Source organism: Tenrec ecaudatus, chromosome 1 (genome assembly GCF_050624435.1).
Source record: "Tenrec ecaudatus isolate mTenEca1 chromosome 1, mTenEca1.hap1, whole genome shotgun sequence".
NCBI lineage: Eukaryota > Metazoa > Chordata > Mammalia > Afrosoricida > Tenrecidae > Tenrec > Tenrec ecaudatus.
This window is the reverse complement of record NC_134530.1, coordinates 225,613,663-225,640,402: the sequence shown is the minus strand read 5'-3', so window position 1 is coordinate 225,640,402 and position 26,740 is coordinate 225,613,663. Positions and strand designations below refer to the sequence as shown.

Genomic DNA, 26,740 nt, shown 5'->3' with positions numbered 1-26,740 from the left:
TCATATCAGGAAACAATGTTAGAGGCCCAGAGTTCAGGGCATGCCCGCATACCTTATCCAAAGTAAAGCGACTTGATTGCAAACATCATCGCCCATCCAGAAAACAAGAAACAGAGTTCCTAATAGGCTTCTTCAGATTCTAGAAACAACATGTATCATTCTTGGGAATACTACTCCAACCTAGGTGCTAGGTAACCCCAAATATTGCCAGCTTTGAATAGAGCCTATATTTGAAAAGGTCTATTCAGTAGGTGCATTTTGCAGCAAAGTCATTCCTGAAGAGTATTGGACATGTCTGTGGTAGAAAAAATATATATCAATAGGATAATCACAGGACATATCCTTGAGATTGGGGGGGGGGGTTGTTTGTTTTTTAATCACTTTATTGGGAGTGCTTACAGATATCATAGCATTCCATAGTTCAATCACATCAAGCAGTATCATACAAGTGCTACCACCATCGGTTTCAAAACGTTTTCTCTCTTCTTGAGCTCCTTGGTACCAGTTCCCCTTTATCCCTTCCCTCCCGCATCCAACCGCTCGGAACCCTTATTTAATTATTTGCTATATCTTACACCATCCCATATAAATGGTATGTGAACAATTCTGTTGTTCACTCCCCTCAAGAGTAGGGTTACACAGTCATCAGTGCTATCAGCTCCCGCTTTCTCCCCTCCGGCCCCTTCTTTTTCCCTACCCCAGGGCTGTAATTCTGATGTTAGGAGTTGAAAGGGGAAGGTAGGCAGTTTGACCGCCTTACTGCCATCAGCCGAGGACGTCCTCAGAAACTAGCCTGGCTCAGTAACAAGAGAAGGCAAGTGCGCTGCTCCGGATCTTTGGTCACTCGTGGACCTCAGGCCTGCTCACGGGGGTCTGGACTGCTCTGTCGCGCCAGTGAGCGGCCACATTCTCTTCATTTTCTGATCTCACAATGGGAGCACCTAACGGATGGGCGCCATCTTCCCGGAAGTCCACAGTGACAGCACTTTGGATTATTGACTGCTGTTGTTTTTCTCTCTGGAGAATTTCCTTTGTTGTTTCTTGCAGGACTTCTCTGTGGACTAGAAATTCACTTAATTTCTGTTTCTGAGAATATCTTAATTTTATCCTCATTTTTGAGTGACAATATCATTAGGTATATTATTTTTGGTTGATAGTTCTTTTCTTTCTATGCTTTGAACATGGCACCCCATTGTCTTCTCGTATGCATAGCTTCTGGTGAGAAACCAGCAGTTAATCTTAACTGAGGCTCTTTGTAAGTGATATTTCCCTCATCACGTGCTGTTGTCAAAATTCTTATTATTATTTTCTTTGTTTCTGGAAAGTTCAATCATGACATAGCTTGTTGTGTTTCTCTAAGGGGTTATCATATATTGAATTTTTTTGAGTTCTTGGATGAAAATCTTGCCTTTCCTATTTGGGAAGTTTTCTGCCATTATTTCTTCAAAAATTTCTTCTGGACTTCTTTTCGTTTCTTCTAGAATTCCCATTATGTGTATATTGTTTCTCTGGGTGCTGCCTTACAGCAAAGCCTTCCACTGTCCATTTTTCTTTAAATTGAGTAATCTCAGGCTTTCTCTTCTATGTTGCTGACTTTTCCTTCTATTGTTTCTGTTGTTTTATTATTAAGCTTTGGAATTTTTAGTTGCTTTCTATTTCAGGTTTCTATCTCTGTTAAATTCCTGTTTCCCTCTTGTTTTGTTTTTCTGAATTCTTCTAAATTTTTTCTCATGGTTTCCTTTATCTCACTGAGAACTCCTAAACTGTTTTTTATGTCATTTTTGAGAATTTTATATCAATAATCACTTGAAATATTAAGTTTGTCTTTCACAGGTGAGTAAACAGCAAACATCAGCTGTCCTGGAGATTCACAAACTTGTTTCTCTCTCACAATTTCTTCCCAAATTTTCTTTTCCTCATTCTGCTAATTGCTAGTAAATTATGTAAGTGCATTCTGAACAAGTGCCTTGGTCTGGCACTCTGTGTCACTGGGGCTCCCTGGTTTGTAGGTAGAAGGCATAGAACCCAGACATTTCCTCTTTGGCCTCCTCAGTGCAGTTTTCAAAGCATTTTCATTTCAGCCCTCCTCATACCACCAGGGAGGGGTGGCAGATGCCTGTATCATTTCACAAAGGCCCACTGCCTGTCCCTGATTTCAGGCCTGAACCAGAGCAGACTTGTTTGCATTGTTCTAAGTGTTCTTGGTCAGTTCCAACTCATAATGATCCTGTCTACAGCAGAACAGAACACTGACAATCCTGGGCCATTTTCATAATTGTTGCTGTGTTTAAGTCCATCCTATCCTTGACATTTTTGAAGCACAGATATGGGATGCAGCAGAGAATTATATAGTTTGAGAAATAGAACTCTTGGCATATTCATTAGTCATGAATAGAGATCAAACACCTAAACTTGGGGCATCAAGAGACTGTGTAGCCACAACCACCTATCATGCAGCTGGGTTCTATGAGATCATCTAAATTATAAGATCTAGAGAACCCAAGAACAACCCATTAAAAGTTAAAAGTGGTTCATTTGGGAGTGAGCAGGCACAGGACCAAGATGGCCCAAGAAAGCTGTACAAGGAGGGAGTCTGAGTCCTGCTTTACCCAATCATTGTTGCACTAGCAACTTCCAGTAGGGCATACATTTGTGCACATAGGCATAAGCTAGTGCCCCACTTTAAGTTTTCCTTGAATAATTCCCATCACTTTGATAGAAAGAAATTTTCCAAACTGTGTATTTAGCTCACAATTGTGGCTATCTGGATTTTTCATTACAACAACGAAGAAGTCTGAGTTGTTTGTATGTGTGCAAGCAAAACAAGGCAGTAGCTCCAGATTAAGAGAGGCCTAGGAAAACAATTGTAAGGAAAATCCTACTGACAGGCAGAGCTTTAGGTGGCATGCCTGATCACTCTCTTTATTAGACAAAGAAGTAGCCCATGGAAAGAAGAAATTGGGTTTCTGGAGACTGGAATGAAGTCCTGTCTGGTAGACATCTGTTAGGAGAAAGATTGGAAGAGCAGGCACATGGAGACCTAGAGTATCAGCAGGTGAGATTTACATTGCAAAGATTTACATTTTCCATGTCACCACTGCCAAAGTACATCACAAATAGAAGAAGCATTCAACAACCCATTTTTTGGTATTGGTTTTGTTTTGTGAGGAGGTGTCTTAGTCTTTTGAAATTAGCTACTCTCTTTCAGTGACTCCATCATCCTGGCCCAAGGAAAATAAGAGCATGTGGCATGGATGAAGGATAAGTAAGCATGATCCCCAAAGCATGACTCCCAAGTACCAAGAAGGACTAGCTGAATGTGCAACCCACGAACAAGAACTCTAGATATCTGATATGATGCCATCCATCAAGGAACCAAAAACCTGCTTGGTGGCAAGTTGGTTATGTGGGTCTTCTTCTAATCTAGAAGGGCTAGCCATTGATTCTGACAAACATGAACTTATATTGCAAGTCTGGGCTTGTCTTTCCTGCCTGAAGACCTCAGTCAGTACTGCTATCTAGCTCAAGGCTTTTCGAATACTTGATCAAGTATTGATCACACATGGCACTGAGTTCAACTAAAAGACCTCTAGCTATGACTTGTGTGATAACAAGAAGTTCAGTGTTGGGACCAGGGACATGGAATCCACTCATGGAGCATACTATATCACACAGACCCCAACACCCTGTGGAGTTTGGAATTAAAAGCAAACAGAAGCACCAGCTGAGAGGCAATGGCTTACAATGATGGGGCACTACCTTCCAGAGCACACTTCACTCAGAATCAAAGACCATCATCTATGTATTCTGGGTCCTCAGTGAAATAAATGTATGGGTCCTGAAACCAAGAGATTGGGGCATGAGTGGTTCTTCCATCACTCTAAGGGACGCACTTGAGAACTCAGTGCTCCTTACCTCCCGAACTCTGAGAGTTGCGGGTTTCGAGGTCCCACTTCTTAAAGTGGGAATACTTTTACTGAGAAAAATAGAGAAAGATTTCTGTTGATTAGCTGCAACTAATGCCTAATCACTGTGGATCCTGGGGGTTCCTTCTCATCCAGAAGGTAAGAGAAAAAATAATATCTATCCTGCTATGCAGAGGTTCTCAACCTGTGGGTTGTGACCCCTTTTGAGGTAGAATGACCTATTCTCAGGAGTCACCCAAGTCCGTCGGAAAACACATATGATTCATGGAAGTAGCAAAATCACAGCGATGAAGTAGCAACAAAAATAATGTTATGGTCAGGTGAGGGGGGTGGTGTCACCACAACATGAGGAACTGTATTAAAGGGTTGTGGCCTTAGGAAGCTTGAAAACCCTGGCTTAGAAGAAGCAGAAGGCTACTATGTAAGGAAGGAAAGGTTAAACATGATTAAAACAGATTTAGATAGGCAGTTCATATACTTCGGGTAAAGGCCTATGGACCAAGTTGTAAAGGAAGAAGAGAGTAAAGATAAAGAAATAGAAAACAATACTTGAAAAAGTCTAACTCATCTATTAAGTGTAGCTTATTTGGGGGCCCAGAAGAGGAGTTCAGAAAGGGCAAGAGAATGCGAGCAAGCAATGGGGAAGGAGAATGTTGGACTGGGGTGAACACTTTTTAACAAGTGAATGCACTCCAATTTAAAGTAGAACCATGCAGGTGATGCATAAGTAAGTAAGCAAAAAAAAAAAAACATCTTATTATAAAATCATTAAAACTTTTATTAAACAAAAATATCAAAATCTTAGTTGTTTCTCAAAATAGCCTCTGTCATGTCCTGTCCACGTCTGAAGGTGGTGCTCCATTTCTCTAGCCCTTCCCCCAAAGAGTTCTGTGTCCCTTGGTTGACACCACATTAAAGTAGCAGTTTTGTTCTCCTCATGTTCTTTTAAAAGGTTCTTTAACTTTGGGGATCAAAAAGAAGTCTGACGGGGTCAGATCGGGGCTGTAGGATAGATGGAATAAGGCTTCTGGATGAAATTCACATATGGCAGTCCTGGCTACCCTACAAGAATGAGCAGGTGCAGAAGCATGATGGGAAAAACATTCTTAGAGGAACTTTCCTGGACTTGCTCATCAATGTAGCTTTCAATTTTCTGAATGTTCTTCATAATCAGCCTTGTGACTGTCCTGCGTTCTTCAAGAAATTCTATCATGATGACTACTTTGGAGTCCCCCTGAAAATGGTCACCGTAACCTGCTAAGCTGACCTCTCCCCTTTGACCTGGCCCAGCAGATTCCCCTGGAAGCTACTATTTCGACTGGTTTGAAAGCTCTAACAGCCAGCATCCCAGCACCCTAAGGAGACTGTAACAAATGTATTACAGAGAGGACTTGTCTGTAGTCATTCACTGGTCTGAGACATGTTTAAACATGTTTTGTTGGACAGAAAACCTGTGCGTGTGTGAACCGGGAATCCAGGGCACAATGCTTTTTTTACTTACCCTTACGTATATGCATCTTCTTTTAGCTAACTATAGACCTTCACTTAATAACCTCAATGGAAGAAGCTTCCAAGAGAAATAATTCTATAAGCTCTTACCGTTGCTACATGTTGGTGTCCCGGGACTCCACGTGCCATCAGCTTGGCAAGTAGCCTCGAATCTCCTAAAACTCCCATCACACGAATAGCCAAGCTGGTCCCCAAAGAAAAAGTCACAGGGCGCGGTAGAGTGACTGGTTCTCTGGGAAGTGATTTTGCCTTTCCTCAGCTGTGGTTTGGGGCAACATATCTCTAAAAATTAAAATAAAGCTAGCGGTTAGCCAATTAGTCAAAAGGAGGCTCCTGTGCATCATAATCTCATTCCATTTTTAAGGTCTCAGAGATTTGGAAATGTGATTTTAAAAAGTACAACTAAGACATTTTGAGTCAACATCAGTGTTGGACCCTGGTATGATAAGGTAACTCCATCTCAGGGATTTCGGTTCCGAAACCCTACGCTATTGAGCCACTTCTGATTCCAGGAGACCGTTTAAAACACTTTAACACAGTGCCTTCAAACTCAGAAGCTGGCATGCTCTCCCGCACGCTATGGAATAAGAATGGTGATAAAGGGCAATTTGGGCCCATTGAGTGAGATGTGGGCTGTTGGTTTCATGTATACGGCCTTTATTATATAGAAGAATTCTCCTCTAGTCCTATTTTGCCAAAAGTTTTTATCAGGAACAAATATTGGCTTTTGTCAAATGCCTTTTCTGCATTAGTTGATATAAACATGTAGTTCTTTTCTTTCCTTTTATTTATATGGTGAATTACAGGGGTTGTTTTTATATGAAACCACCCTCCCGTACCTGGTATGAGTCACCGTTGATCATGATATGTTACATATTTTTTTATTACTTTTGGGGATTGTATTGACTAGGATTCTTGTTAGGGATTTTTGCATCTTTGTTCATAAGGGATGTGGAGCTGTAATTTGCTATGCTGGCGATGTCGCTGCCTTGTTTTGGTAGCAGAGCTATGTTTGCTTCACACACTGTGTCTGGGGGTTGCCATCCTTTTCTATATCTTGGGATGGTTTGTGTAGCATTGGTTTCAAGTTTTCTCTGAGTGCCTGGTAGAATCTCCTGGCAAAGCCATCTAGACCTGACATCTGTCTTTTGCTTGTTATGTGTCAGCTGAGGTTTTCTAGATCGGTTGGTGTTAACCTGGGTTGGCAGTATGTTTCTAGGCATGTATCCATTTCTTCTAGGTTGTTACATTTGTTGGATAGCTGTATCCCTTCATAGTATTGAGCTATTATCTGTTTATATTTCAGTTACATCTGTTTCTTATTGGCGATACTTGCTGCTTCTCTTTTCCTTTGTTAAGTTTGCCAATGGTTTGTAAATTTTGTTAATCCTTTCAGAAAATATACTTCTCTGAATGTAGATTCTACTTATTGATTTTTTCCCCGATTCTCTGGTTCATTCTGATGTGAACCTTAAGAAAAATACCCCTCCCCCGATAAACCTCCACTGTTATCAAGTCAATTCCTACTCATAGCAACCAAGTTCTTCAGTTTAAATCCAATCAGACCTTATACAGGATGTAATATCCTATTCATTAAAAGACACATTAAGACAGGAAGTTAATACTGCCAGATGTGAGAGGAAAATCAGAGTAGAAGAAAATGCTCTAATCTCTAAGTCAGGAGCTAGGCTGATTTTCATGGAGCCTTTCCGATGCTCTCTTTCTATTCTCACTCATGTGTCCACTGTCATTTTTAAAAGTGCAGCATGTATGCAATTTCTAAAAACACATTCACATAGTGCTGTACAGTATTCCAAAGATCCATTGGTGCAATGAGTTAAGTTCCAAGCTGTTAACCTAAAGGTTGCTAGTTCAACCCACCAGCTATTCTGAAGCAGAAAGATGAGGCAGTCTGCGTTCATAAGGGGTTACCGCCTCAGAAACCACAAGGAACGTTTCTACTCTGTTCTGTGGGGCTATTATGCATCAGAGTCAACTTCACATCTGTGGGCGGTGGGTACGGTATACAAAATTTTTAAATATGTAAGCTGTGAACCTTAATTTAGATTGACTCATAATTTATGATACAAATAATAAATATAATTTTACTTCTACAGTATAGATTATTAGAAAATTATTTTCTAAATGACTAGAAAAATCTGTTGTTAAAATTAAATCCACAAATCAGAAGTAGATAAAAAGAATATGCCTATTTTTAAAAAGGTGTTTAAACATCTCACAGATGAAGGAGGCTTGTTCATTACATGCCATTATTCATATTCATAAAAGAGACTCTTCAAAGGCTTATGCATATCGATACTTTGTTTCTTATCAATACTTTGTTTCTTTTGGAGATATTATTAATATTTTTAAGAAAGATTTTTAATTCCATTCTTTTGTTAACAAGAGCTTGCATTCTATTTCCCTAAATTGAGGCAGAATACTTGAGATTTAATTTGTGAATAGTCACAAATAGGAAATAAATGTCCTTTCAATCAGTTGATCTAAAGCACTATACTTGCTGCTTTTGATGCATCAGGAAATGCACAACATTTTCCAAATTTTAATCTGTTGAGTAGTTTCCTGTCTCCCGGACTCGGGGTCTCCCCCTTTAAAATGTCAAGGTTCTAATAGATGTGGAGAAGGAAGCAATTTCTCTCTTTCTTCTCTGGTGCCCAGTTGGTGACTCACTGTCCCACCCAGAAAAGACACATCTCCTACCAGTGAGAATGGAGGATGGCTCCATTCTGTGTCTCTGGGGTAAGAATGCTGGGTCGGGGATCAGAGTCTGTCTTCTAGACATCTCTCAGGAAATCCATGTCTGTCTGTCTGCCCTCCTAGCTCAGGGTTAGACTGGAGCTAGTTGAGTCCATGACTCTTTCAGAACTTCCCTTTTCCTGGCTCCCCTAAGTCTAGATTGGGGAAGGCAAGGGTGGTGAGACAAATCTGTCTCTAGTAACGGGTACTTTATAGTCTGTCTTCTGATATTGTCTGGGCAGAAGCATGGACCTCTGGCTCTATTTCTCTTTCAGTTCTGAGCTGGGATGGGGAGAGGTAGAAATAAGTTCAGCCCCTCACATCCCAAGGCCTTTATGATTTTTTTCTGGCAAAATAGTTCATTCTATTCACAGCCATCACCATCTGTATGTCAGGGGTGGCTTCCATGTTGCTAACAGGTTATAACAGACAGAAACAGGAAGAAAGGATTGTCAATCAACCTCCAAAAATGACCCAGTGGACACTTTATAGATTACAATGGAATATTTCCCAATATGGTTTTGTGGGGTCCCTATGGGTCAGGACCAGTACAATGCTGGCTAGCAATAACAGCAGCCTGCTGAATGAATACAATTCGAACTTAACCTTGGAGGGTGAAATGATAGTCTACTCAAGAAGAGACCCCTGGCACATATACTGGGCATTTGATATGAGAAAGAGAAATATATAGAATAAATAAAGCTTTATATATATAGAAAAAAAAAACACAAAACTCACTCTCACACCCTTTGAATGGGGTCCATGTCAAATCTTCCCGGCAAGTTATAGTCATAGGTGCATCTGCCACAGATCGGTAGCCAGAATGGCATCGGTACCTCAACACCGTCCCAACATCATACAGGCTTTCTTTCTTTGGCTTGTAGTAGTTATATACTTCCCAGTTAGCATGTGGGATATCTGGTAAGTTGGTACAACTGTCTGCTCATAAAGAAAGAGCAAAGGAAAAGGACACTGTTACTAGGCTCCCACGGTGGCCCGTAATCCAGTTATACCAATAAGTGTCCAGCATTCATTCAGCCAAGAACTGGCTACAGAGACTGAGTCGGCTACTGCAGAAACATGCACCCAAGTGAGCACAGCCCCCCGGGGGGATCACTAAGGGTGCTACCACGTGGTCTCTGTGTTGTGCTGACTGTAAAGCACATGACGTGTCCTTCCTCTCTGTGGTAGTCTGTAAAGTGTGTTGTCCACGTGGATGTGTGACCCATTGCTAGTGAACTATGCCAGAAGAGCTGCCGCAGACAGACACAACCTCTGACTCCTTCCTGACTAATGGAGGGAACCGGTCAGAGTCATCACCCACCCTCAACCAGCACCAGGAACCTTATCGAGTAAGGGCTTAACAAGAACAAATGAAACTCCAAACATCTTTTGAAACTGAGTGTTGAATCCTAGTCTCAACACCCTTCGGATCTAAACGTGGGTCTGAGTGGCTGTAAAAGGAGGAAAGTTAAAACTGAAACTGGCTTCAATGTGTTAGTGGCAAACAAGCGACTTTCAAACATTTTTTTAAGGAAAAAATCATTTATTTCTCATGAAACTTTACTTTTACCTTCCAAAACGATCAAGTGTAATATAAAAAATATTGTGAGAACATCGCAATTCTCTATCCACTGCCAGGGAGTGGTTGTCATAAACAAACTGATCCATGATGTTGACAATGTGAATGCTGCCCCCTTAGAGCTGGGGTGTAACACCAGCCTATGAGATCAGGAAGGGGTATCAGACGTTAAAAAGCAAGCAACCAAATCAATATAAAGGGGGTGTGGATGTAGTGGAGATCTAAAACCCACCTACAAGATAATGGGACAGTCCCTCTCAGAAGGGCCACATGGAAGGAATGATAAATCCAGAGTGCAGTATAGCATTGTTGAAACACATAACTATCCTCTAGCTCTTTACTATTGCTCCCCCTTACTATTATGGTTTTTATTAATCATGTCAGATTTGCCTATATTCATTTGTATATTTGAGATCATTTGGTACATGAAAGCCTAGATAGATAACCCTTCAGAAACAGTAACAGGAGTAATGGTTCCCTGGGGGTTCAGGAAGAGATGGAAGGGAAGTGGGGAATAAGGAGCCGATAGCATTGTTGACTGCATAACCCCACTCAGTGGGATTGAACAACAGAATTGTGTGTGAATGGGTAGATTGGAATGTGTAAGATGTGGCACAAAAAAACTATTATAGAACAAAAAGGGGGGCTCCTGGAGAGTAGGATGGGGGGTGGAGGGGATAAAAGGGAACTGATATCATGGAGTTCAAGAAGAAAGAAAATGTTTTGAAATTAATTGTAGAAGCAATTGTACAATACTGCTTGGTATGACTGACCTATGAAATATTATGCTATCTGTAAGCACTCCCAATAAAAGGATAAAGAGAAAAACTGGGGTGTGCATAATTTACACAACCATATATGCTAGCCCTTGTGATGCTGTAGGACTTCAAACAGTTTACTGAATCTTTCTTAAATCCAACAAGAAAAAAAAATAGAGGAAGCCATTCATTTCACTTTAAGTTACAAACGGTGCCTGGAAATGCAAGCGTGCTGCCACTGGCATTTCTTGGTGCCTTTAGAGGACCTGCCAAAGTCTGAAGTCGCTTCGTGGCCCATACTCACTCAGCTCGCAGGTGGGAAGAGCCGGATGCCAGCTGTTATCATCTTTGCATTGGATTGTTCTGCTGCCTCTGAGGATGTGTCCATTCTTGCAGGAAAACACAACTGAGTCTTTGAAAGTATAGATAGACCGCAACCCAGTGTTTATTATTCCATTGGGAACCACTGGCTGAGGACAGGTGACTTCTAAGGAAACATAAGAAAAGACAACTGGGTTATAAAGAAGACATTTTAAAAAGGGTTGTGTGATAGTTACATACTGGTGTCAACTTGAGACTATTATGAGTGAAGGGGTGGAGTTTAGCCTGTTAATCAGGTTGAGGCTTGATGACTTCATTTGGAGGAGCTAAGGAGATAAATAGTTCACTAAAGGCCAGACCCAGACTCCCTGCTTGGTCTTTCTGCTGACAAGACACATGGAGCTACGCTTAAAGGAACCAGAGCCCGGGAGCTGAAGGAGCCACATGGAGACCCCTGCCAGCCCTGAGGTACTTCCACCGCCACTGGATCCACAAGACTTCCCACCCACTGACCCATCTTCCTGCACTCAGCGTCATTGCATGTGTTGTGCGAGTCTGAAGAGAAATTTACAGATTGGTACTGGACATATGGCCTAATATTGAACTATGGACTTGATCTGGACTGGGCTGGGATGTTTTCTTAATATACAATTACTCTTTATATCAAGCTCTTTCTGGATTTGTTTCTCTAGTCTACCCAGACTAACACAGGTTGGGGTGGTACTGCTAATTCCGTTCCAAGTACAACACAAAGGTCTGTGTTGTACAACATACTTGGGAACCATTTGACAGTAAATGTGTGTATATATATTTCATATCATTACCAGAGTGCCATCCTATGGTAGCTTATCTGTTGCTATGGTGCAACAAGCTACGTCACCAGTCACTCGCTCACAGTGGACAGCTTTCCACACTCAGGCAAACTAGGAAGAAAGGCCCAGGCATACACTTTGAAAATTAGCCAGTTCTGCCCAATGGCAACACCATGTGTTACATGTGTTACAGAGCAAAAGGTTCCATTGGGGGTGTTCTTGGCTGTGTACTATTTATGGAAATGAATTACCAGGATTTTATTACACAGCTCCCTGGATGGGTTTGAACAGCCCATCTTTAGGTTGGTAGCTGAGTACTAACCATTCACACCATGAAAGGACCACTGATACCGCTACAGCTACAATCTCTCCTTAAAGTTTTTTTTTTAACAGAGATGTCACTTTGAAGACAAAGATGTGACTGACCCAAGCCATGATGTCTTCAATGACCTCATCTGCATGTGAAAGCTGGACCATGCATAAAGAACACCAGAGAAGAAGTATTCCTTTGAATTACATTGTTGGTGAACAAAGAGCTGCTAGAGAATGAAGAAATCTGTTTTGGAAGAAGGAAACCCAGAATGACCCTGACCAGCGAGGAAGGCAAGACTTGGTCTCCTGTACTTGGACTTGTCATCAGTAGGAGTAGTCCCCAGAGAAATATATCATGTAGGGTAAAGTAGAAGGCCATGGAAAGGAGGACGACCTTCAGTGAGATGGATTGCTACAGTGGCTGCAACAATAGACTCAAATAGCAACAATTGTGAGGATGACTGGGGACCAGGCAGTGTTTGATTCTGTTGAATGAGTTGGAAACAATTTAACAATCTTTAACAGCATCAATCTCTCAACTTCTCTCCAGACCTATTGCCTAGGCTGCAGTTGAAACCACCTTTTCTTCTCTGAATGGTTCTAATGGTTGTCTTTCACTCTCCTGGGCTTCAGGTTCAGCTCTTGGAAGCCAGTTTCCTTCCTAAAATGCAGCACATTTACCCCCCTGCTTAAAACCTTGTCCTCTCTCCCCTTCATCTTCATTCTGAACTCCTGAGAATGAGGCATGAGACCCTTCATAAGCTAGCCCTGTGGCCTTTCAGCCTTAGCCCCTACCACTCCCGCCTCTTAGAGTTTGCAGTATCCTGTTCTCTCAGAGCCTGGCTTCATTGTGTGCTGGGATGAGTGAGAACAGTAGGTGATACAGTGTAGGCACATTGTCAAAGGAAAGTCCCTTAAATCAGCCAACTAGCAAGAACATATCTTCTGGCTCCCTTACTGATTGCTTTGTACTCGACCCATTGTTTTCCTGTAGACATCTGTGATGAACATGAAAAGTGTCAATCAGTATTGCCAAGTTCATTCTGGGGATAAAGTGCTCTGTTCCCCAGGCCAATAGGATAGGTAGTTGTGGCACAAAAGGTGCAATGGGACATGATAGGTGGTCATTTAGAGATCAAATCTCTTAATAGTCAGAATAAAATTTATCTTTCTGTATCTACGGAAGAATTTGTCTTTATTTTGGTGTGTATTACACAACATTTTCCAATTCAACATTTTTTTGTGACATTGATTACGCTCATCATGCTGTGCAAGTATTCCCGTTTCCAGAGTATTCCGTGACCCTTCATGGAAATCCAGTGCCCCTAAGCAACGACTGGTGGATTCAAACCACAGGCATCTCAGTGAGCAGTCAAATACTTACGCATGAGGACACCAAGGAAGGCTCCGTCCTCTCACCCTTGGTGACCAGTAATAAACACCTACTTCATATAAGTGGAATCATATCATGTTTGCCATTTTGTGACTAATGGATTTCACTCGGCATAATGCATTCAGGACTCAGTCATGTTGCAGTGCACATCACGACTTCCTTTCTCTTGTGGCTACGTAATAATCTCTGATCTACAGGCACCACGTTGTGTGTATCCAGTCATCTGTCCAGGGACCTGTAGACTGTTCGCACCTTTTGGCCCTTGTGAAGAGTGCTGCAGTGCTTTGGGGTGCATGCTCCTGTTTGCATCCTTGCTTTCGTTTCTTTTGAATATATAGCCACGACTGGAATTTCTGGGTCACACGGCAGTTCTGTATGTAATTTTTGAAGGAACTGTGAACTCCCCGCCCCCCGCCCCGCAGTTAGACCATGTTGCATCCCCACCAGCAAGGAGGGAGTGTTCCCCATTCCCCACGGCCTCGTTAGCACATGCTAGTCTCTGTTGCTGCTTTCTGCTGCTGTTCATTTATTTTGTTTGTGTGTTTGTTTCATCGTATCCATTGCACAGCCAGTGTGACAGGAGAAAGATGAGTTTTTCTGCTCCCGTAAAGACCTCCAGACTTCGAGACCCACAGGGACAGATCGGCCCTGTCCTTTCGGGTCACAGTGAGTTGGAATCGACTTGATTGGAGTACATTTTTGAGAGGAACCTTGAGGAAAGAGCTCATAATCTACAGACCAATCAGTCTTTGAAATCCCTATGGAGCAGAGCTTTCCTGCGACACACCTGGGTCACCAGGAGTAGGAACCAGCTGGTCAGCCATGGGTCCTGGTATGACTAGTGGTGCTGAGCATCTTTTCCTGAACTTGCCAGTCATCTGCCTAACCTCTTTGGTGAAACACCTATTCAAACCCTTGGCCAATTGTTACTCTTTTTGCTATTAAGTTGTGGACATCCTTGATATAATCTGGATATTCTATCTTTATTAGCTGCACATTTCCCCAAGATTTTCTTCCAATATGTAGATGAGCTCTCCACTCTCTTGATAAATTCCTTTGATGTACAGAAAGTTTAAATTTTGACAAAGTCCAATTTATCTAGGTTTGGGGAGATTTTTTTTCCTTGTTGTTTTGCTGCTCCTGGCATGGATGTTGTATCGATGAGACAGCTTTGTACAGTTCACGGGGAAATTTCCATTATCCTTGAATTCCATTTCCCCACCAACTTCCTGATGCCCCCTTATGTGGAAGCACATTTCATTATGAAGGTGGCCCATCGTCAAACACCTGGGTTCAGAACATATAGCTTAGGAGAACCTCCTTGAAACAAAGCCAACTTAGGGAAATGAGAAATAAGCTTGTATTTCACAAAGTCAATGAGCTCCGGGTCCTAGTTGCTACTCTTCTCATATGCTAAAACTCAAAATCTCACTGCCATCGAAACGATGCTGTCTCATAGTGACCCTCCAGTGAGATTTCCCAAGATTGTGACTTCACGGGAGTAGAAAGCCCCATCTTTCTCCAGAGGATGGCTGATGGTTTTGAACTGCTGACCTTGTAGATTGCTGTCTAGGGTGTAACCACTACTTGATCATAGCCCCTCTATGTACTAGCAAAGGATGCCATAAAGCATTGCTCCATTTCCTCAGTATACTTTTTTCCCCTTTTAAACAAAACAGAATAAGCGGTTTAAAGCAGAAATCCTTTAGATGACTTACTTTTACAGGTAGGCGGATCTGGGTTCCAGACACCTGTTTGATTCTCCACTGAGCAGGAAATAGAGGCTTGGCCTACAAGTGCGTATTGGGAATCACACGTGTAGGTGACAGAAAAGCCGTATGTATAGAAATCTTCTTCTCTCCCACTGTGCCTCCCATGGCTGATGGCTGGAGGGGGCTCACAATGTATACCTGGGAGGAGGGAAGAGGGGAAAAATAATCAGGAAAGGCATAATCACAAATCTAAAATGCATGACTCAAATTCTCCTGGACGGTACACAGTGCAGCAAAGGCACACAGAAGTTTAAAGGCACCACATGGCTTAGGTTCAAGTTAGGAATGAACAAAATCTGTCCTTACTTGTGCAAATCGGGAGAGGATCGCTCCAGTCAACCCCTCTCTCCTGGACTTCACAGTAACTGGTGGTTGAGCCAATTAGGATGTATCTGAATAAAATAGGATCAAATATTTTAATAGAGTCCTTCCTACCCTGGATCTTCTTAGATAGAAGAGTCTTCACAGGTAGAATTGTCACTCAATATTAAAAATGCAGAAATACTATGTTTCTTGGAAAGCCCCTCCCATTCATTGAGTTGCTGGGAGTCAGAACCTTTTGAGAACCAGGACTCTATGCAGATGCATCTCAGCACTGACCAGGATTATGAACAAGATTGTAACAACTGACATCCGAAACAGGCTTAAACTCGAATATGCATAAGGGCCTCCAACAAAATTTGTGGGGGGAAATGTAATTGAAAGATGATGTACTTTTTCCACAAACATTTTTGAAACATCTTTATACATATGAGGGTTGCTCTCACCCTACCAAATCGGAATTTTTTCCCAAAGCTGTGTATTTAATTTTTGTTTTACAAAACAACCTTATCACCTTCAAAGTATGCTCCATTGCTCTAAATTCATTTGTCAAATCTGCAAATCCATTCTTGAAAACATTTTTTTGAAACTCATCTGTTTGGGTGGCTGACAGCACCTGCCTCATTTTTTTTTCTTCTCTTGCTCTAGGTGGCTGCCCTTTCATGTTCCTCTTCATTTATAGAAACAAAAAGGAGGCACGCAGAACGAGGTCAGGTGAGTCAGGTGCGTGGGGCAAGAGAGGCATGCTGTTTTTTTGCCCAAAACTGGTGCACTGAGATGGCTGCATGAATAGGTGCATTGTCGTGGTGGAAAAAACAGTCCCCCATATGCCTCAAATCAGGCCTTTTATTGTCATATACTATTATGCAATCTTTTCAGAACTTCTAAATCAAAAGCTTGATAACCAGTCTGACCTGGTGGAATGAACTCCAAATACACGAGTCTACATTTTTGTCCATTTGGGAAACTGATGGATGTCCAGAACAAGATTTGTCATCAATCAACATTTCACCTTTTGTGAAATGAGAAAACCTCTTGTACATTTGATTTCTCCCCCCCCTCCACCCACCCACCCAGAGAGTTGTCCTTGTAAAGTGTGTTCAACACCTTAACAGTTTCTGTAGCATTTTTCCCAAGCAGGAAACAAGATGTCACAGCCACACACTCTTCTCTTAAATCAGTCATCACAAAAAAACAAGGTTCTAATGAAACAGCTTTCACACAAAAAAATTTACTGTGACCAGAAAGAATCTCCCCAGGTGACGCCACTGGGTGCACTAACTCAGAGTGAGTTGCCTGATGCTTGCCTGATGGGAAAAATGCGTACTATGAAAGCTCTGCCCAGCAGAAGCTTTTTCTGTTTGGGTTTTTTTGTTCTTTGGGGTTTGGGGTGGGGGTGGGGGTGGGGAGGGTAACCCCTCACATATCTATATCTCCTATAAAGAAAAATTCCAAAATCTGGGTGTCTGGAACCCAGATCCACCTACCTGTAAAAGTAAGTCATCAAAAGGATTTCTACTTTAAAATCTCAATAAGATAAATAGGCAAAAGTCATGACTAGATAGTTGACCAATAATTTAGAATATCCCTTGAACATTGAAAAAGCTGATTAACGAAATTTATAATAAGGAAACTGTACATCAAAACCATAGTGAGAGTCATTCTCTCAAATATCAAAACTATAGTGAGATGTCATTCTCATCTCTCAAACATCAAGATCATAGGGAGATGTCAATCTAATCTCTCAAATTGGCCAATATCCAAACCTTGGACAAGTTTTCAAAGGCTGCCAACACACTCTGCTGGAGGTGCTATGGAAAATCTAATATTTGTAAACTCTGTAAAAAAAACTGTGTAACCTACAGGGGACAATATGACCATTGGAAAATTTTCAAATATCAATGTTCTTTGATTGAGAAATTTCACTGTAGGAATTTACAGATATAACTGCACTTATATGCAAAGACACAATTGAAAATACCCAACACTCCATCAAGGGGTTGCTAGTGCCATGGCACATCTAAGCCCACTGCCATTGGGTCCACTCCAACCCACAGCCACCCAATAGTGATGGGATGGAGTTTCCCCATGGGGTTTCCAGAGCTGCAATCTCTACAGGAACCACAATCACTGCCATTGAGTTGATGCCGACTCAGAGCAACCCTATAGGTCAGAGTCGAACTATACCCGTGTGGGTTCCTGAGTCGGTAGAACTAGTAATAGAAAGTTTCCTCTTTCTCCTGAGGAGTGACTCTATGGGAAGAGAAAGTCTCCTTGCAGTTAGCAGCCTAGGTCTGTTGGCAACCCGGGTTACATGTCTGGGCTGCTAGCCAGAAAGTGAGCAGTTTGAAACCACCACCTGCTCCTCGGGAGAAAGATGAGGCTTTCTGTTCCAGGAACTGCGCGTGGGGGCAGTTCGAATCTGTCCTATAGGGTCACGATGAGTCAGAATCGACTCTGGCAGTGAATGAGAATCATTACAGAAGCACATTGCCACATCGTTCTCCCACAGAGAACGCTGATAAGTTCAAACTGCTGACCTTTTGGGTAACAGCCAAACACGTACTTATCCCAGAGCTTCTTATGATACAGGGATGTAAGGACATTGCGTGGAATTATAGAAGGGGACGAATAAGAAACCTCTATGTAAACACATGGAAATAGAAATGACAAATAAACAGAATAAGGCATGAAGTAGATGTACATTTCATATTGGAAAGGGGGAAAATAAATACATACTGATTTCTTCACTTTGTTTGTGTAAGGAAACACACAAAAATACACATTTTTTTAAAAGGCCAATAACAGTGTATCCTTGCCTGCAGACAGGAAGGAATGGGATTTGTGGGCAATGGGGTGGAAGTGAAAGTTACCTTAACAGACAGATCAAATTTTTAGAATACCTGACTACAATAGCTATTTTAAAAAATTCATTTTAAATAATTATTTTTCTTGATTGCCTCATACTCACCCTTCTAAACAGTGGAATTCTATGTATGATCCAAAACTTAAGTCTCTCTTAATTTCCACTTGGCCATTAGGTATTTCTCCTGGGTTTCTGCATCGCTTTCCTGAGGGGGATTAAAAAAAAATCAAACGATGATATTCCAAGCACTGACAAGTAGACCATTAGAAAAGAGGTATGACTGCTCGACTTGAATCACTGCTTCCAAAGAGATGAAGCGATTCAACTTCAAACTTCTTTCTTTTTTTAAATCATTTTATTGGGGGCTCATGTAGGCCTTATCACAATCCATACTTAATCCACTGCGTCAAGCACATTTGTACATTTGTTGCCATCATCATTCTCAAAACATTTTCTTTCTACTTGATTCCTTGGTATCAAACACCTCATTTTTTTATCTTCCTCCTCCACCCTCCTTCCCTCATGAACTCTTGATAATTTATAAATTATTATTTTTTCATATCTTAACTGACCGACGTATCCCTTCACCCATGATTCTGTTGTCAGTCCCCCAGGGAGGGGGTTATATGTAGATCATGATGATCGGTTGGTTTCCCTCTCTCCCCACATTCCCTTTACCCTTCTGGTCAATCTTATTTCTTGAGGTTTGCTCCTGACTTAGCATCTTATTTAGAAGAAAAATGAATGCAAATTTGGATATCACTTATTTTGTTTTTTTAGATACATTTGATCAATAAAAAAAAATGTGTCCTAGCCTCTGCTCAATTAGATCAGAGTCCTTTGGTGGGGGCGGAGGGTGCAAACAGTTAAGCACTTGACTACTGGCAAAAAGGTTGTTAGTTCAAACCCACCCAGAAGCACATGATAGACAGATCTGCTTCCAAAAGATCACAGCCTGGTCAATGCTACTGAGCAGTTCTACTCTGCACATGTCGTCTTCATGAGCCAGAACTGGCGGTGGCAACTGGCAACACCAATAACAAGGGAGCAATGGTCCAGGATTTAACATGCTAACCAGGAAGCTTTGCTCTAATCCACAGGTGCCCAAACTTAGCCTACTAGCCACTTTTTGAAAAAATTACCCATTGGTAATTAACAACTTTTAATGTTGTAGTTTTGTTTTATTAAAAGTTCATTGGCATCTAATTCCTGTGTCATACACGTTGAATCGTGTTATGAAGAGTTATGCAATCCTCACCATAATCAATTATAGAACACCTTCTTTATTCTCATATTCATGGTTGCCGGCTCCCACATCCCCCAACCTCCACTGCCATGCCCTAGGGAGTTTCTAATCCAGTCGTTGGCCTCATAGATTTATCTATCCTGGATTTAATATACAGAAACAACAAAACAAAATAAAGAAACAAACAAAAAAAACCCAAAAATCAACAACATTGAAAAAATGGAGAAAACCTCAATTGAAAAGAACATAAAATATCTTAAAAACTGAAAACTTAAATGGGGCAAAAGGGAGATCAGATGATAATTTTTTACATGTTAATCTAACTGCACCTACCATAATCAACTTTACAGTGCTCTCTGAGAGCAGGGCTGTTCACATCTGGACTACTTTGTACTGCATAGTCCATGATCCAGGATAAAGTGTAGGCATCTGCTTGTGCAGCCTCCCTGGATCTTTCCAGCGCTCCCAGGGGACAGGATACCTGATGTAGGAAACACTGCTCTAATTTGTCTATGGCATGTCCTTTGAACTCATGCTGCTCCATGTCCTTGGTCACAAATGGAACAACAACAAAAAGGGGTCTCAATTGTATACCATGAAAGGAAAACACCAAACTCACTTCAATTGAGTCAATGTCACCTCACAGTGACCCTCTAAGACAGGGTAGAACCATTCCTATGGGTTTCTGAGACTGTAACTCCTTACAGTAGAAAGCTTCATCTTTCTCCCTCTGAATGGCTGGTGGTTTCAAACTACTAACCTTGCAGTTCGCAGCCCAACTCATAACCACTGCACTACAAGGGTCCCTATATAGCCTTAGTGTTGAACAATGATCTCTGACTGCATTCCCACCTGAGGGTGAATGGCAGCATCATCTTCCAAACATAGCCAACATTTCAGGTGAGCCTCCTTTGGAAGATGCATGATTTTTTTTAAATGAATTTCATTGTCAAGATCTTAAAATTGAATATACCATTCAATTCTTGAAAGAAGTGTTTGGTGGACAGTTTTGTAAGCAATAGACTTCTATATCCATGTAATTAACTAGCTCCTATGTTTTCCTGTTTTACATTTCCTAGAGCGGCACACACACATGCACCGAAACAGACGGTCACAGAGTCCCATTGGCATTCAGGAGGCTGCTTGCCTCCTGAAACAACTTTCCCAAGAAGACGAAGGCACAGGGAATGAAATAAATGCTGGCACTTACTGATGCAGAAGGTGGTGTAGCTCCAAACTCCTCCAATGTCGCAGGTGAGGTGCGTGTTTGAGCTAGATCGACCATAGCCAAGCCGGCATTGATATTTCAGAGTAGTTCCTGTTTTGAAATTGGTCCCATTCTCCATATTGACTGGGAACGCAAAGTCTAATTTGGGCGGGGGGCCACAGTCACCTGGACACAAGCATGATAGAGAGCACCGTCAGTTACAGTGGCCACTCCACATCCCGGCAGCGCAGTAGCAGGGTTCTTACGACAGGAACGCGCTGCTGCTCCTGTCATGACCCCTGCTTCCCCACTGTCCAATGAGCCTGATGAGTGATTGGCAATACATGTCTGCCGATAAATGATCATGACAGTGAGAATTATACATAGTAACGACTATAGGCATAGTTTGTCATCACTAGTAAATGAGAGGTAGTTTATACAACTGTGATGACAGAAACAGATTTCATCTGCCCATCTGTGCACTGCCAGCAGGCCCTACAATTGAGCCTCAACGGGAAAAGCAGTTACTGCCTTCGTAGTGACTCCACTACAGCTCTTTGGTGACCTCAGAAAAGAGGGGGTTGAAAGACAAACAAGAACAGCATTTTATTCCTTTTTACAAAGGAGGAAGCCACATACAATCATTTCTCAGCTGTAGGATTTTTTTTTGCAGTCTATATCTGATTATACATCAATACTGTGCTCATCTTATATTAGAAAGAAAATACCTGCCTTCTAAACTGGGGTGGGGAGAATATATACACCTTTTCATGCCTTGATAAGGAAGAGGAAGCACTGAGCCCTTGAAATATGAACATCTTAATTCTGCTTCTCTACCAAGAATTAAATACAGAATGGATTATCTTTCAGGAGCCCCAATTGACATATATGTATAAACACACAACAGTGAAAGTTGTTTTCAGATTTGCTTTAAAGCATGATCAGGAGTCAACTGTTCTTGGAAATTCCTGCAGAAGAAACTTGAGGAAGAAGTCTCTAGAAAATGGCCTCGTGTGTAAAGCAAAGTCCTGCAATCCCAGCTTGTCAGGTAAGCCCTTTGTTCCTGAAGCTGTATTTCTGCTAGAAGCTTCGAAACAAGCCTAATCTACTGCCATCGAGTTGATTCTGACTCACAGCCACCCTGTAGAACTGCCCAGGTGAGTTCCCAGACTGTTAAGTCTTGACGGGAATAGAAAGCCTTGTCTTTCTCCAGTGGAGCAAATGGTGATTCTGAACTACTGAACTTGAGGTTGGCTGTCCAGTGCATAACCCACCACACCACCAGGGGGTCTTAGGTTAGAAATGTACTCATCTCTTTATTAAACATAACAAAGAAGGTGTAGATGATCTTGATTCATTGTTGCCAGACCAAACTTGTTCCTCATTACTCACCAAGAACGGTAGCCAAGAGAGCCGAGATGAAGGTCATTTGAAACAGAGTTGGATCACAGACTTGCCGCAGCTTGAAGAAGGGCCAGCCTGCCATGTTTCTCTTTCTATGAAGGGTCCAATTTGGAGCTCCTGGGTGGGGGCGGAGGGGGGGTGCATGAACTGTTGAAACGTTAATATTTTCATTCATAAATAGCTATTTCTGTTTGTCTTGATGCGCTAAGATAATCACAACGGGCAAGTATAGCCTAGAGTGGAAGAAAAGATATGCGTACAAATGCTATAACACAAGAGCAATGAGCGTGTAGGTGCTGAAGAAGCACTAGGCCCAGAGAGAGAGAAGCTCCTCATGGGGAGATGGGAGTTGGCTTTACAGAGGGGCTTGCGTCCAAGTTAGGTGGTGGTCCCTAAAGTTAGAGATTTTAAAGTTGTGTGAACTTTCGAGTTTAGAAATTTAAGTTGGGGGAACAACAGCAGTTACTTTCCAATTGGTTAGAGAGTAGAGCGTCTGTGAGGGAGAAGCTTCCAGCTATGTCTGAGAAGTACGGAAGGACAAATGTAGGAATTCATACTTTCCACTGCAGGGGAAGAGGAGCGTTGCTTTTATATGTGGGGTTTTGTTTTGTTTTGTTTCAAGCTAGAAAACGACCCAGTTCCTATGTTTTAGAAATACTGCTACAGGAGATATGCACAAAACAGATAAAAAGGATGGAGAGGAGAAGACGAGATTAAGATGGTTGCCTGGGCCAAGTGAGATTGTCTAAACCAGGAAAAGGTAGAGGAGAGAGCCAAAGGAAACAAATGTAGGGGCGCGGAGAGAGACAAATCCCTGATGAGGCACAGGAAACACTCAAAAACCTACAGGGACCGGATTCTCTCGATGGAGTTGGGATGTAACTCGACCAGGAGTGGAACTCGAATGAGTCAAAACATCCTCGTTGCAATAATGATTTTAAAAATATAATTATAGTGTGATGACTCCCACACAGAGATGCACACACACAATCAAACCCGTGCCTTACAGCTAGTTCTGACTCACGGTGGCCCCGTGTGTGCGTAGAACTGCTTCACTGGCTTTTCTTGCCTGTAATCTTGATGGAAGCAACGCACCACACCTTTTTTGCTATGGTGCCACTGGGTGAGTGAAAACCTTCCAACCCTTGGATTAGCAGTTGCATGCACGTCTATCGGCACCACCCGGGTGCCTTGCTGAAGCAGCAGGTGACTTTAATAAAGCCTTAATTCACCAAAAAGACCACTGGCCCTGGACAAGAAGCCCTTGGTTGTGGTCTCCATTGTGGCCCTTGGTCAAGGCAAACTGGAACTGAGACAAGCACTGGTACCCAATGAACCTTTTCCTGAGCTCACCATTGACCATCTTCCTTGGTCTCCATCTGCGTCCAGGACTTGCCCATACTTGAGTCACTTGCGTACCTCTAGGTCCACTTATCCTGTAGATGCAAAACTGAGCATGCTCCCCAAATTCAATGGTTCCTAGAAGTCTTATTCTGCCCTGTTCTTTCTCACACGCACGTCTCATGCCAGTCGTGTGCACCTATCTTCTCTTGTTGCCAACTACTGGCATTCCCATGCTTAGCCTTAAACCTGTAGGCCTTTTAAAAACCAGTGAAAGAAGCTTTCTCTTTCCCACAGCTTCAGAGAAGCAGGCCTTCAAACAGCCCTCTGACTGAGTATCTCACCGAACGATGTTTTCCCGAAATAATCCTTACATTAAGATTTCTAATTTAAGAAGTTGTTGTCATATTTTTTTGTGTGTGTGCAAAATCAAACACAGGCTCCTTATGCTACTGTTGCTTTCCCTTCATTTACAATACTGAGAGGAATGAAAACTTCTCATTCTGTTTGACTCCCTAAGCTTTTTGTTTCTTTTCTTCTTAATGTAAGTGACAATTCTCAACTCGGATCGATATTTCCAACAGCTGCATCTGCATCTCAGAGGAATCTGACCTCCCAGGAAGAGGGTGGTGTCGTGGCTTACCCATTGGGCAGGTAGCCTCAAAGTCAACAATTCCAGCCACCCAGCCCCCTGCTCCCACAGCGATTTACACCCTCAGAAACCCACACGGCACCTTCCCTGTGCCGTGCCGGGTTGCTGTGAGTCAGAATCCACTCAGTGGCCATGAGTTAGGTAGGTAGGTAGCTTGAATCCAAGAGATTACATATCTGAGCCATCCCTACCTCCTCTCTCTCCTGTGCTGTTTGCCACAGTAACAGCCCCAGAATCTTCCCCTTCCTCTTCCACTCCCTTCCCCAATCTAAGTTTAGGGTTTCATAGTGTCCCCTTTACCCCTCACTGAAAAAACAAAAATTAAAAACCTCGCTGCTGTCGAGTCAATTCCTACAAACATTTGGGAGCCATCTTCCATGCTTACATCAATCATTATCTTCCTAAAAAGCAATTCAGACCATGGCACTCTGCTCAACCCTCCCATGGGCCCCCTCCATCGTGGTCACCTGTTTCAAACATTGCCACAGGTCTCCCTCCATTGTCTTCAACTGTCCCCCTGCTTCTTCTCACTTAGAACACTGGGAACTCAGGGAGGTCTCTTTACCTTTCCCAAAAGGCGTCCTAGATTTTAATGCCTGAAAGCGTTTGTATGTAATGTTTTCTGGCTATCAATGGAGGAGCCCTACCGGCCGAGTGGGTTACACATCCAGCGGCACCTCACAAGGTCAGCAGTGGAAAGCACCAGCGGCTCTGTGGGAGAAAGATAGCAGTTCCTACTCCGGTGGAGAGTTAGGATCTCCTAGTCAAATTTGGAAAGTGAGAGAGAGAAAGAAGGTGAGGGGAATTGTCCAATGTTGTCCTGATGGTGAAATCCAAAGTCCTTTGCTGTTCAAGGTAGAAGAAATGTGCAGGGGATAACAAAGTCTCCAAAGGAAAATGTAGCAATTTGGCAGGATGTAGACATTGCAAACTAGTTTTTCTGTACCCTGCTCCTCAGTAAACTTTAGGAAGTGTGACTTATGGCCAACCTCAGCTCTCTTCTGTGAGGAGACTGTGCAGGATCAGTCAACCGAAACATGTATCTTCCACATACAGTCACAACAGCACCTGGCTGTCTTCCCTGTCTGTGTGTCTGCAGACTACAGCCCTGCTTCCATTCCCTCTGCCAGTCCCCACAGGTGCTCTTCCATCTGCCATGAACTGCTGAGGACCAGGACGGATTAGAAGCCCTCTTTAAGTCACAGAACTCATACACGCTCTTTCACTACCTAACCAGGCACTTCTGAAAAACGTCTGCACAGAACTCCCCCCAAGCTTCTGTCTCTCTCTTCTCCTGTCCGTCCTACATTCCTTAAAGATACAAAACCGACCCAGTCTTTCCCGAAAGATACCCCAGTTGTTCAGTAACCCACTGACCTGCCAGTTGGTGAGGAAGAAGAAGAAGGCTCAATTAAGGTGCTAGGGTAGTTTCTCAAGGAGGAAAAGTGTCTTGATCTCTAATACTACTAGCCCCTCCCCAGGGTAGAGTTTATTGCGATATCCCGAACTTGGCTAGCAATTGCTCCATCAAAAAGTCCCAGCATTCCAGCCATACGGTTGGCTGGTCAGAAATGATTGATTTGAAGGAGATGGGCCGAAATATTCCAGCGGCTCGGTGAATAATTAAACAGCAGTGTTTGCCTTAGCTCCTCTTTCCTCTTCACTAGTGCTCCTTCTTGATAATATGTCGCAATCGTTTATTTTCTCCTCTGCCAACCATTTCCCCTAAATGGAGAGGTAATTTGAACTTGATGCCAGGTTTCTTTTTGTCTCTCCATAAACACAAGAGTGTTATGCAAATGCAATGTAGCTAACCCAGAACAACGCGTAGATATTTGCAGCGCTCCATTAGCGAACCATTTTACACAGTGCTAGATCCCACCGGCTTTCCTAAGGCTCAGGTACCGACTGGGGTGCTTGACTTGTGTTGGTCTTTAGTTTATCCCAGTAAGTACAAAACATAGGAAATGTAATAAAGATCTCTTGTGTTCCTCCCATGTACTGAATTTTCTGGAGCATACTTAAACTCCACTGCCATGGGGTCAGAATGACTGAGACTGTCATTCTTTGCCGAGTGGAAAGTCTCATTTGTCTCCTGTGTAACATATTTAGAACTCAATCAACACTAACAGCCATCGTCCCCCATCATCCTTCTTGCCGTGTGTCATCCTATGGTGGGTTCAGAGTTGCTGTCTTGGTATGAGTTTTGCCACTGTTAGTTCAAAGACCCACAGGGTCATGCATCATGGGGCATGTTTCAGCTGAGCTTTCAGACTAAGATAGGTTCGGAGGAAAGGCCTGATGGTAAATTTCCAAATATTAGCCAGAGAAAACCTTATGGATTACAACAAATACCATTTGATCTAGTGCTGGACGATGCACCCCTACCCCTGAGGTGAAGGCAGTTGAAATCGTGAAGGCAGCACAGGGCTGAGACATCTCAGGGGGTTGTACATGGGTTTTTTTAGGCCAGGGCCAACTTGATCACCACTAACACACCACCACCACCACTGCTATTGCACGCAGGCACTGAAAGACCCCCAGACATCGGTCTAGTAGTG

At 42.5% G+C, this 26,740-nt stretch overlaps 1 protein-coding gene across 1 annotated transcript in view; it reads right to left on the bottom strand.

Annotated features, from left to right (window-relative positions):
* The window catches only part of C4BPA (complement component 4 binding protein alpha), a 58,187-nt gene extending 34,638 nt beyond the window's left edge, over positions 1-23,549 (bottom strand). The window contains exons 1-9 of the mRNA XM_075542366.1: positions 23,540-23,549; positions 22,175-22,303; positions 20,786-20,968; positions 18,435-18,534; positions 15,449-15,534; positions 15,089-15,280; positions 10,837-11,019; positions 8,931-9,131; positions 5,526-5,717 (exon numbers count right to left, since the gene is read on the bottom strand). Of these exons, the coding sequence (XP_075398481.1) occupies positions 5,526-5,717; positions 8,931-9,131; positions 10,837-11,019; positions 15,089-15,280; positions 15,449-15,534; positions 18,435-18,534; positions 20,786-20,968; positions 22,175-22,303; positions 23,540-23,549 (1,276 nt within the window). The remainder of the gene's footprint in view (positions 1-5,525; positions 5,718-8,930; positions 9,132-10,836; positions 11,020-15,088; positions 15,281-15,448; positions 15,535-18,434; positions 18,535-20,785; positions 20,969-22,174; positions 22,304-23,539) is intronic.
* Positions 23,550-26,740: the final 3,191 nt, after the last annotated feature.